At 41.5% G+C, this 12,540-nt stretch overlaps 1 protein-coding gene across 1 annotated transcript in view; it reads right to left on the bottom strand.

Annotated features, from left to right (window-relative positions):
- Positions 1–590: 590 nt before the first annotated feature.
- trpm4a (transient receptor potential cation channel, subfamily M, member 4a) overlaps positions 591–12,540 on the bottom strand; it is a gene marked incomplete at its 5' end in the record, with an annotated part of 38,481 nt that continues 26,531 nt past the window's right edge. Inside the window, 10 exons of the mRNA XM_079233475.1 lie at positions 591–1,634; positions 3,238–3,332; positions 3,801–3,873; positions 5,649–5,781; positions 6,057–6,238; positions 6,329–6,497; positions 8,636–8,810; positions 9,458–9,590; positions 10,198–10,313; positions 10,590–10,822. Coding sequence (XP_079089601.1) covers positions 1,601–1,634; positions 3,238–3,332; positions 3,801–3,873; positions 5,649–5,781; positions 6,057–6,238; positions 6,329–6,497; positions 8,636–8,810; positions 9,458–9,590; positions 10,198–10,313; positions 10,590–10,822 — 1,343 coding nt within the window. The 3' untranslated portion in view covers positions 591–1,600. The remainder of the gene's footprint in view (positions 1,635–3,237; positions 3,333–3,800; positions 3,874–5,648; positions 5,782–6,056; positions 6,239–6,328; positions 6,498–8,635; positions 8,811–9,457; positions 9,591–10,197; positions 10,314–10,589; positions 10,823–12,540) is intronic.

Raw genomic sequence — 12,540 nt, 5'->3', positions numbered from 1 at the left:
AGATCAGTTGCAATGGTATGACATCAGCTGTTTCCTCTCTTTAGGCACGGTTGCCTTTTAAATCCTTCTCTTTGTTCAACCCATAGATCCTCTGGCAGAGGCAATACGATTAGGTCCTAATGGGTCCTTAACACAGACAGTAAGTTAATTTGCAGAGGATAACCATTCGGTCCTTACAGACCCAGCTGGCTCTCTTAACAGACTTCTCACATCATTTTCAGGATATCAAATTAAAATGGACTATGCCCTTCTGGTGGTCGACACGGCGGTTCAAGTTTTTAAGAGTAACACTGGACAAATACTTAAACAATATCTATAAATTGAACGTGACCATTTTTCGAAATGGAAGAATCCAAAAGTTTTAAGTGGCCCTGAACAGGTGGATAGACCTAAGTTTCACATAACTAGAATCAGCCGTATCAAAATGCCTTACCGTGATCACAGTAATGATTCCAGTCTTTGCCAATACTTGTACCTGGGTCCTTTTTAAACCTCTGGATAAGATGGCAATACAATGTATTTAGAACCACAATACTTCAAGATAGGGAATAGGCAAATTGACAATGGATTACAACCTTGTTGGCCTTTATTTACTTTCTTTGTCTGAACCTGATCAAGTCCCCTCTTGGACCCAAATGTCATTATTTTAACTGGTTGACATTTAGCAACCAACTAGTTTGGAATCCGTTAATTCTTTGGTCAATAAACAAAGTGACAGATTGGACAACAGTCAGTTGTTTGAGAGATGAAGAATGCAGGAGGAACCTCACCTTCATCACCTTTTACTGAACCATCCTCTCATATGGAAAAAACATTCATGCCTGGCCTATAGGGGCTTTATTTTTAGATGCTTACCATACAGTATAACACATGATACATCCTTTTATATATGCATAGCTTCATATATTCATCTATAGTCTGTGAGCTCAAACATATAGCAATTTGGTATAGAGACTTGGAATAAGCATACTATCTGTTACTAATAGTCTATTGCATGCTATCAATTCATTGTCACCTTTTGTTGGCATTTTATTTGTCTAATAACTATATTTATTCATGGTCTTCAGCTGTTGTTAGTAACTAGCTAACACACATCGACAGGAACATTCATACTGCCCTCGTTGGTTTTATTGGTTTGTTTTCTCACTGCTTGTTTCTTTATTTTTAATATAAGATTTATGATTGAACTCTGACTTAATGGTGTTGTCAAAAAAAAAATAAACAGGGCGTGGACCGGAAAACAAAAAGAATGAGCTTAAAGAGGCTAAAACATCGCATAAATGGTGATATTTTTCATACTTAATCAACTAACAGATATATTACGAAGGCAAACTGGTAACATCTCGGGATAAAAAAAATGTGGAGTTTGGCAACTGGTCAGACTGTAGCAGACAAATTAAAAAAACACATTGAAATGCATCGCACAAACAATACACATCTTATCCAACAAAGTAACACAAATTACATGATTAGCAGAATAGTAAACATGGTGCACTAGTCCTGAGTAAACTGTGTGTGTGTGTGTGTGTGTGTGTGTGTGTGTGTGTGTGTGTGTGCGTGTGTGTGTGTGCGTGTGTGCGTGTGTGTGTGATCCTGGAGTTCACAGGGTCAGCTTGGAGACAGTCGAGTCAGATCTACAGCCAAAGAAAAAAATATTATTAATCCAAAATAGGATCCTCCAACAAGACAAAATATTGATTCTCAAGAACACCAAAAACAATACAAACGGATCCAGATGCTGCAGACACAGCACCACTCAGAGGTGAGTACGTGTCTACAACCCACTATGGTCTATCACACAACATACTTTACCTACACAACACTTAGTTATGGCATAGTGTTCATCAAATCTTAAGGGCTTCAACCTGGATAATGTAAGGCATCCATTGGTGCCATGAAGCTCGTTGGGAAGACAACTATTAATGTGACAACATTTGGCTTGATTTACGCAAGGGAAGACACTTAGCTACCCACAAATCTCCTTTGTACAGAGATGAAAAATAAAAAATAAACCATGCAGTTTTTTCTTCTAATCTAAAATGTTTATGTTTTTGCATACTGGGGTCCTTGAATACCATAGAGATATAGTTTTTCTTGATGGCATTGCTCTGGCATCCAGCACCAGTTATCTTTGGTTCAGGTTTACCTGGTCCAGCCCCTAGATATGCTGCTATAGGCCTAGACTGCTGGGGGACATCTTAGGATACACTGAGCTCCTCTCTCCTCCTCTATATTTCCTTCTGGATGAATTCATGTCTCTTCAATGCACATGACTAACTCTACTTCTTCCCCAGAGCCTCTGTGCTTTCTCTCTTCACAGGTTTATGCATCGTGGCTTTCTGGACCCTGCTCCTGACACATTATCATCATTATTAGTTTAATTGCTATTAGTATTACTACATCCACTGCTGCTCTTATTATTGGTAGACGTACCTTTTTCATCATGCTTGTACTCTCATTATATGAATAACTTATGTCATATGCATTGCATTTGTTATAACTCTTGATAAAACTTGATGTTACTGTAGAATATTAGCTGTTGTGACCTCGAGGATGATGACAGCCTCATAACACTTTACATTCAGAGGAAGTATGGCTTTCCAAGGAATATTGACTACATGAGGGTTCTAAGCATTTCCAGAACATAGGTGCTTGCCATCCAAGAGTAAAAAAATGCAATTCCTTCAGAATTCCCCAAATTTAAAAAGTTTTATATCACAGCATACATTTACGTTGGTGTTCCTCAAGGGCTTAGGTCTTAAGGTGGTATTCTGACCACTGTTTAATCTATTCTCAAGTGGTAAAAAAAAGTGACATTTTGCACCTATTCCAAAAATTGCTGAAATAATTTCTGAGATATGATATAATACAGGATATGAATGGCCATCATATACTTCCATCATAAAATTCAAGCCTTCTTCCATTTCAAACTTTCAACATTTTATTGAACGCCTAATGCAAATACGTTTATTACTGATTTATGACAAGTGCTAAGCTGCATCTCAAATGAATCTTCAGGTTTAATGACATACTCTGCTTCTATGTGGCATACACTGTTGAGCTGCTTTCTCCCACTAAAGATCCCGTCCCCACCAAAAAGGTCAACACCGGGTCTATTGTAGGTACCAGGGAGTGGAAGGGGTAATATTATTGCCAAGTACAAGAAGTTGTCCAAACTGTGGGCCCGTCTGCCTGTTCCCCTTGGTTAAAGGGGTCATGTCATGTCCTGTGGTTTACCTCTGAGGAGCAGAAGGGAGGTGGCCAGCCTTTATCAGATCACTCTGAGACATAGCGTCTGTCATCCAGCAGAGGGCGCTGCAGCAGTACTCCAACTGGGAGAGAGACACAGACAGAGATGGATGAGTGCTGAGCAGGCAGAGCGACAGCTGCAGGGAAACCAGACACGCTGTGCACACACACAGATATATATATATATACTCATATCAATTTACCCATACATGCAGAGATTGTACGAAATTAAACAAAGCACACCTACTGTATTTTTGTAGGTGGGCGGGTTCAACCAGGAAAATGTAATTTATAGATATTTTAAAATAGTATTCTGGCCAAGATTAACGGCACTGACTCAAATATTCAGTCATCCCACTGGGCTGAAGAAGCCTCCTGCTGGGATAGATGTTTCCTTGAAAGAGATATCTCTAAATGTAATACTTTGTATAAACTTCTTATGGAGAAATCATTGGTTAAACAACTCAAAATGTTCCATCCTTCAAAAAAAACCTGGGTTATGTGTAGATTAGGCTCACTGGGTATTTCATGTGCACTTAGATATTGCTGACCTCTGTCTCCAGCAGACGCAATCTTCTGCCGTGGTCCCGGATCTCTGCCATCTGCTTTAGCACACTGTCCACCCTGCAGAAACAATGTTCACATTTTTGGCCAGTAGCACATCATTTAATAATTTAAGAACACATAATACAAACCAAAAGATATTGTATGTAGTTACCAGGACATTTTATATTGGAAGGATACACTTGTCAGTGGACTAGCACAATAATGAAGACACTGTTTCTTAAACACTTGACATTTCTGCCCTACATTATCTGTCATTGACACTGAATCGGCATGGAAGACGTTTTCCCTGGGGTACGAGAGGAATTTCTCTGACTTTGGGTACTCCGTACAGAGACTCCGGCTTTCTTGAGGTCTCTGAGTGGCATTCTGTAAAGGTCGTTGACTGGGGCTGTAAAGTTCTGCTGTATCACTACAATGCTCATGTAATGATGGAGAACCCTGGAGGTGGGTTGATTGAGAGGAACCACCTGCCTGATCTGAACCCAAGTGGGGCTCTGTTGTTGGACTTCTGTGCTAGTCATGGATTGGCCACAACAAACACCATGTTTGAGCATAAGTGTACGTGGTGACAGAACAAAAGCTAAAGTTTTATAATCGCCTTTGTGGTCATATCATCAGATCTGCGACCGTATGTCTTAGACATGGGGAAGAGAGGAGCAGAGCTGTCAACTGATTACCAGTTGAGTTGGATCAGATGGCGGGGAGGCTGCAGTCCTGGTAAACCGTTAAGTAAAAGTGAACTGGGAATGTCTGGCTGAGGCCCTTGTCCACAAGGTCTTAAACACCCGCCTCTGGAAACATTTCTCGTGCATCCCAGGGGAGGCCATGTCCAAGCAATTCAAGTGGGCCATGTTCAAAGCCTCCATTGTTGAAGCAGCTGCTAGAAGCTGTGGTCGGATGGCCATCGGTGCCAGTTGTTGCAGCAACCTGAGAACTCTCTGGTGGATACCAGCTGTGAAAGGGGCCGTCAAGCTGATGGAGGAGGCCTTTCGGGCCTGGTTGGACCAGGGTCTTCAGAAACAGTAGCCAGGCCTGTAGCTGCAGCAGGGCCCAGAGGCAAAAGCCAGAGTGTGGGAGGAGTTCTGGGAGACCATTAAGAAGGACTTTCGGTTTACCTTAAGAAAGTTATTGAAAACCGTGAGACGACTCAGAAAGGGAGAGCAGGGCTTAGCTCAGGCTGTTTATGTTGAGCAGGGGAGCACTGCGGACAAGGACTGGGAAAATTCTCGCACAATGGAAAGAGCACTTTGAGGAACTCCTGAACCCAACTAACGCGTCTCGTGGAGGAGGCAGAGTTTGAAGACTTAGCGTATAACTCATATATAACTTCATATTTCTGGTAGAGGTTGTTGGGGTAGTCAAAAAGCTCCTCAGCGGCAAAGCACCAGGGGTGGAAGAGTTTGGCCCTGAGACGCTGAAGGCTCTGGACATTGTTGGGCTGTCTTGGCTCACAATCCGCTTCATTGTCCTGTGGCCTCGGGCTTCCCCAGGAGGAGCTTGAACGTGATGCTGGGGAGATGGACGTCTTGAATGTCCTCAGGTTTAGGGTTAGGGTCCTCCTAAGCCTGCTGCCTCCACGACCCGGCTCCGGATAAGTGGACGTTAATGGATGTATACATGGATTATTTTTTAAGATATTGGTTTACATAAAAGCCAGTTCTAATATATTGAATAATTATCTGCTGCTGTATTGCTTAGTTCTATATTCCACATTTCTTTTGTCAGTTACATTTAATTGTATACGTATAGTCAGCTCTAACCTTGAGAAAGAAAAAGAGTTCTTACACATTCATATTGTTTAACATTTCACAACATTAGCAGATGCAACTTACTTGACAGATGTACTTTTAATTCGTACTGTGTCACTTTCCCTCTGCCGCTTATTCTGAGCTGAGAGGAGGTTTTCTTTCTGGATAGCCTCCCATGTGTTAAGGCAGCTAGCCTTCTTGCCCCGCAACTCCAGAACTGAGGACAGAGAAGATCGGTAAAGCCTGACTTTGGACCAACTGTCCTGGCTCCCCAAGACCCAGCTGTAGTTCCTCTTCAAATTAGCCAAACACATCTAGACTGAATGGGTCAACTCCATCAACTACCCAGTACTCACGCAAGAGGTCATTCATGCACAATGGTACGCGTGTCCCTGCTTTTTGCCTTTTTATCTTTGTTTTATTTAATGGCTCCCTGCTAAATGCTTGTCCTCCTTTCCTTCATATCCCCTGTCTTCAAGATACACTTCTCACCAAAGTGTTGGCTTTTGACTGAGGGGATCTTGCGGAAGTATCTCTTGATGAAAAGGTGGAGGTGTGATATGATGATGAAGGGCGGTGCCAGGCATGGTCTTGAGTGGTACTCCTTAATCAAGTTGTAACGCTGAAACTTCCAATAGGTGTCACTGTGCTCCTGTACCTTTGAGAAGGTGTAGCTGTGGACAGTAAATTGAAATCTCATTATGCAATATACAGAGAGAAAAACACATTATAACTGAAGAAAAGCATTCGAAGTGCAAGGGTACCTGAACATAGCAATGAGTAGGTTGAGCAACACTATGTTGGTAAACAGCAGGTAGATGACAAGGAGGACGACAACCAGCCAGTTGGCGTAGGAGCTCATACACGGCTCCTCTCCAGCTTCAATGCGTGCGGTGACGTTTGTACAGTTTAGGACGTCCTTCAATTTATCAGCTGGAAAACAATGAGGTCCATAACAATATGAGGATTTATGCAGCCTATTTATAAGCACCTTAAAGGGTAACGCCCATTTTAGCTATGAAATGCTTTGTATTGCTTTATATTTGCTTTATATTTGCTTTATATTTGACCAGGTACCGTTAATAATCTGTTGTCTGAGTGAGTACAATTATTAAAATTAGAAACGTGTAAAAAGTATGTTGTGCAAGTAAACTATCATTATGATTTTTTTTCATAATGATAGTCTAATATAATCACCTTTTTATTTTATTCAGAAAAATGTGCAAGTTGCTAAACCAAATGGAAAGGAACATCTAAAGGAAGGCTCTGACAATTTCTTTGTCTTAAAATGTCACCCTAATCTTTCAAAAACACTTTTTTAAATTTTACACTATTAAAACCTCTTAACATTGCTGTAAAATTTGACGAAAAACGCCTATCCAGGTATACCCAAAGTAAATTGCAAGCTGTACTTGAACTATTTGGAGTAAATGCATGGTCTTGGTCTCTTTTGAAAGGTAACACTCTGAAGCTTTTTTACCTCAATAGTCAGAATCACTTTAAGTGCTGCTGACACTGAGTTATATGAGTTTGAACACATTAAAGTATAAGGTTTTTATTTCCGCCTGAACATTTCTTTGTAAATAGATGCATGTAGATGACTATAAATGTGACTTATGGACTGGAAAACACAATGGGACCATAGCCTGAAGCCTTGTCTAGTCTAAGTAAAAAGTTGATTACAATATCACAGAAAATGAATATTTTACACATGTTTTTCTAATGAAATGTCTAGGCGTTTTTCCATTTTGAGATTGAAAATATTCATGATATATATATATATTATATATACCTATTAAAAAGGCTTATAGTCTTGCAAACTTATAGAGGTACTAATCATATATACTACCAGTATTGCTGACAGAGAAAATGAAGTATGAATGCATTTTTATGCTATTTCAATGACAGACTGAGGATCTATGAGCAAAAGTTTGTTCTGGTGAAGCTGAAGCTTGTTGGGATCATCCCCACCCCCTCTTGATTGGTCCCGTTTTTTAGGCAATTTCATTGGCTGTCCGAAACGCCTGTCATCTGAGCTGTACGTCGCGACAGGCATGAGCCACGTAAGAAAATAGAGGCTGAGCCTGAACTTCAACGTAGCTTCTGGTTGGGTAATGTAGCTTGTCAGTCAGGACATGAAGCTCCTATTGGTTCAAGTGGGGTCTCATTGGAAACGTTAGATTTCGGCGGACATGTTGATAGCGAGTTTGTAGCTGTGCTCCCATGCAAACATGACTTTCTGCTAAAAACAAAACTGCTTTTGTCCATAACTTCCAGCTGCAATGAAATGATGCAATGCCAGTTGGTGGATATTTATGGATGTAATCACGTGTTTTGGACTAAATCTTTTATGGGATTTATTTTTATTGGACCTTTACGACGTTTTTGTTGGAATATTATGGATTTATGGATCAATATGAGGCGTCATCGGTAAGTTGTCTTGATTTTCAAATCGCTTGTTTGTTTGTTGTTGTCTGACAAAAGTATTGATTCTAGCTACTGTGGTGGTCTGATCTTGAAATGGAGTGGACAGCTGGAATCACAAGAATAGTAAGTTTCCAGAAACATATGGCACTCGTACCGAACTATAAATAGATGTACAGTGTACAACGGAATGTACAGTGTATAGTTAAAATGGATGCCCGCGTGACAGCAGAACGTTAAGAGGTTTTAACAATTAGTTTTACAAAACTGAGATGAATTGAATGAAATGATGTTTAAACTATTTGGATTTACATTTACTTTGACTAAAATGTATTTCATATAATTTCACTTAACTTAAACTGTATTTTATCCATCCATCCATTACCTTTAACCGCTTATCCTATTGGGCAAAGTCAGTATACTTTGGACAGGATGCTAGGCGACCACAGGGTTGACACATAGACAATCATTCACACCTAAGGCCCATTTAGAGTCATCGATTGACCTATGTGGGAGGAAGCCGGAGAACCCAGAGAGAACCCACGCTGACACAGGGAGAACATGCAGACTCCTCTGACATTGAGGGAACCGAAGGTCATTGTGCTTGATAGAGATATGGACTGGTATATTGAGACTGAGTCGCTCACCATCCATTTCATCTATGGGTATTTGTCCAAAGATGTGCAGGTATGGTCTATAGAACACTCTGCGGAATATCCAATTAGGGCGGGGATCATACGAGTAGAGGAGCGCCTGATTGGCCACTCCGTAAGCCAAGAGCCACACAGCCAGGAAGAAAAGGAAGAAGAAAACATCCTTCATCTGCAGGAAGCAAGGAGAGACCAGAGATGTATGACGTTACACATCATCGTGTCATGAATAGGATTTAGTCATTTTAATCAAATCAACTGTTTCTAGTACATTATATGCACTACCATCAACCGGCATTAACAACACATGGTGTGTGAGCATCACAACATGCAATAACACCATATAGCACCACAGACTCAGTTAAACCGTCTGTTTTTGTAGTTGTTTTGTTTGCTACTTAAAGAGGACACTGGTGTAGTTATCTGTGAGGAATGTGTGTGCAGAAGGAGTGACGTGTAGAAGGTATCCATGACAGGTATGTTTCATGAGTGCTCTACGTGAACAATACACAAGTTTGCCAAGTAAGAATACTTGAACAAAGATCAACTGCTGGAGATGTTGGCCAGTACCAGCTAAAAATGCTGTGTTTGGAATGTTATGTACACTGCTAAAGCTTAGCTTTACAAAACTCAGTTTAGTGAATCTGTGTGCTCAAATACATTTTTCACATTACTTACTTGCATATATATATATATATATATATATATATATATATATATATATATATATATATATATATATATATATATACTATTTCACATGGCATTTTCATTCATGCGTTCCCCACAGGTTGTTTTGTGAGTTTTGTGTGCACTCACCATTTTGCCAACGATGATGATCTTGGGTCCAAGTTGTTTGTGGACGGCAAAGATATGGATCAGACGTAGTGTGAAGACCATAAAATCTATGGCCATAACAGCTCGTCCAAAATGATATGACCAGTGGAACATTCTGGAAAACAAAACAGTGCATTTATGTCACTTAAAATGATCACCTTTATTATTCAATTCAGTTTATTTTGTATAGCCCAGAATCACAAATTACAAATGTGCCTCAGAGGGCTTTACGATCTGTACACATACGACATTTCCTCACAAGAGTGTAGGTTTCGTGAAAAGGGAGATTTTATAGCCATGCGGTCTCCTGTCCTAGGACCTCACATCAAATCAGGAAAAACTCCCCCAGAAAACTGAAAAAAAACTTTCACAGGGAAAACAGGAAGAAGCCTTCAGGAGAGCAACAGAGGAGGATCCCTCTCCCCGGATGGACAGAAGCAATAGATGTCATGTGGCCAGAATGAACAACGTAACAGAGTTACAGCACATTACATGAATATGACATGAAATGATTCATATAATGAGTAGTAGGCATGGACCATGATCCAGATAACCACGATCCATGAAGTAGAAGGATGTAGAGAGGAGGGGCATCAGCAGGGCCATGGCAGGAGGTAGGAGGCAGGAGGCAGGAGACAGGAGGTAGGAGGTAGGGCCCAGGAAGCAGGAGGTAGGGCCCAGGAAGCAGGAGGTAAGAGGCAACCAGTCCATTTACCATTTACCTGCAGCACACAGCCAAAGTGAAGAGAGCGATGGCTGTGAGGTCACACTTGTTCCACACATCCTGAATGTAAGTCCTCATCCTCTGGAGTACAAAGGTGCTGCCCACAAAAAAGCTCTGTCAACCAGATAGAGAGGAGTCACAATAGTATACAGATGGATATGAATCTGTGCAGTGTATGTTTCAGTGAGATAAATGTGTATTTTAGGTTTGCATTCAAAATGATGGGGTCTGTTTCCTCAGGTTTTGGATTGAACTTGAACTACAAACCAGTTTGAGTAACAGATGCATAGGTTGAAGGCTTATCAGACACCAAAACACTGTATTTAACTTTTGTAAACAGTGGAGCTATGTTGCAATATATGTGTGCATGCTTGTGTCTTAACAACCAACCTGACGAATCTCTTCACACACTAAGGTGAAAACCCAAAAGTAAAGCACACATTCCAGAGTGGACGGACCGTCAAGGTGCGGGGGCTTGAAGTCCACCAACAGAACGTAGGCAAACAGATAGAGGAACAGGAAGTACATCAGCACGTTGCCAAGAAACGAGGTAACAGGGCTGAACCAGAACTGCCTCCACCGTGACACGAGGAATGGCCCTCTGGAGTTGGATGGCAAAGAGTCTGAAGTAGTAAAACAAAATTAAAACAGGAATGATTAAAAAATGTCAACAAACAGTCATACAAAATATATTACCAAATACTCTAAGTAGTTAACACAAACAGGAAGGGTAACTTCTGTATTTTTAAACATAGACCACATTTCCCCAAGTGTTTCAGGATGAGAGGGAGAGTGTTGAAGATGTGCCGACCACGGTAAAAACATAAGCGTAAAGAAACGCAAAAGATGTTTAATAATTTACCAGCGTCATGGTAACATGATAGCAACATGGTAGTCTTCTTCAGGGTAAAGAGGAGTTGACTCATTAAGTTACCAATGGGAATACAGTGTATTAAATTGGTCCAGTATTGTAGGATAACTGGTAGGCAAAAAACAAGCGTGTGCAGCATTCATTTAATGTTACGTCTATTAAAAGTGCTTGTTGTTGCAACTGGCTGGCTCCGATATATAAGTTATATATTATATTAATTATATATATATATTATATTATGATAACATTATGGAAAGGGAAATCCCCTGTCTGTTGCCCCTCTTTCTCTCTTCTATTTGTAGGAGCTCTTTATCCATGCACACTGGCGAAGATAAATTTGACGGCCACATTGTTGAAATAATCTAAATATTCAGCTCTGACATTTAGATCAGTGGTTCTCAACCTTTTGGAGTTCAAAATGATATCACTTGAACAGGGGATCAAATGTTAAAACCATTCACCAATATAACATGTTAACATTAACATTAATATTAATATGTTATTTAATTTTTTACTCAACCATCATCGAATGACCCACAGAAATAACTTATCAACCCCCTTCGGGGTTACGACCACTGCTTTAGATAACAATTGGCAAAGCTTTTTGTACTACACCAAACTCTGCCTGGCTGGCACGTCCCTGGAGACATGTCACGTTCCAGCCTGCTTCAAAGCCTCCACCATCATCCACGTCCCCAAGAAACCCAGGATCACAGGACTCAATGACTACAGGCCCGTCGCCCTGACCTTTTGAGCGCCTGGTCCTGTCCCTCCTCAAAACCCTGACTGACCCACTCCTGGACCCCCTGCAGTTCGCCTACAGGGCCAACAGGTCTGTAGACGATGCTGTCAACATGGCCCTTCACTTCATCCTCCAGCATCTGGATTCATCAGAAACCTACGCGAGGATCCTGTTCGTGGACTTCAGCTCTGCCTTCAACACCATCATCCCGTCTCTGCTGCAGGACAAGCTCTCCCAGCTGCACCTGCAGGTGGATCACAGACTTCCTGACTGATAGGAAGCAGCACGTGAAGCTGGGGAAACACGTCTCAGGCTCTCGGACCATCAGCACCGGTTCCCCCCAAGGCTGCGTTCCCTCTGCTCTTCTCCCTGTACACCAACAGCTGCACCTCCAGTCACCAGTCAACGCTGTGGAGTCCTTCCTCTTCCTGGGCTCCTTCCTAACCCAGGACCTCAAGTGGGAGCTGAACATCAGCTTCATCACCAAGAAGGCACAGCAAATGATGTTCTTCCTGAGGCAGCTGAAGAAATCCAAACTGCCAATGACCATGATGGTGCACTTCTACACTGCTCCTCAATCAGCGTATGGTACACTGCAGCCACTGCCAAGGACAAGGCCAGGCTGCAGCGCATCATCCACTCTGCTGAGAGGTGATTGGCTGCAATCTGCCTTTCTTCCATGGCTTGTTTGCCTCCAGGACTCTGAAGCAAGCTGACCCCTCTCACCC

Source organism: Taurulus bubalis (genome assembly GCF_910589615.1).
Source record: "Taurulus bubalis genome assembly, chromosome: 17".
Taxonomy (NCBI): Eukaryota; Metazoa; Chordata; class Actinopteri; order Perciformes; family Cottidae; genus Taurulus; species Taurulus bubalis.
Note: the sequence above shows the minus strand (reverse complement) of the source record. Positions and strands in the feature narration are given on the sequence as shown.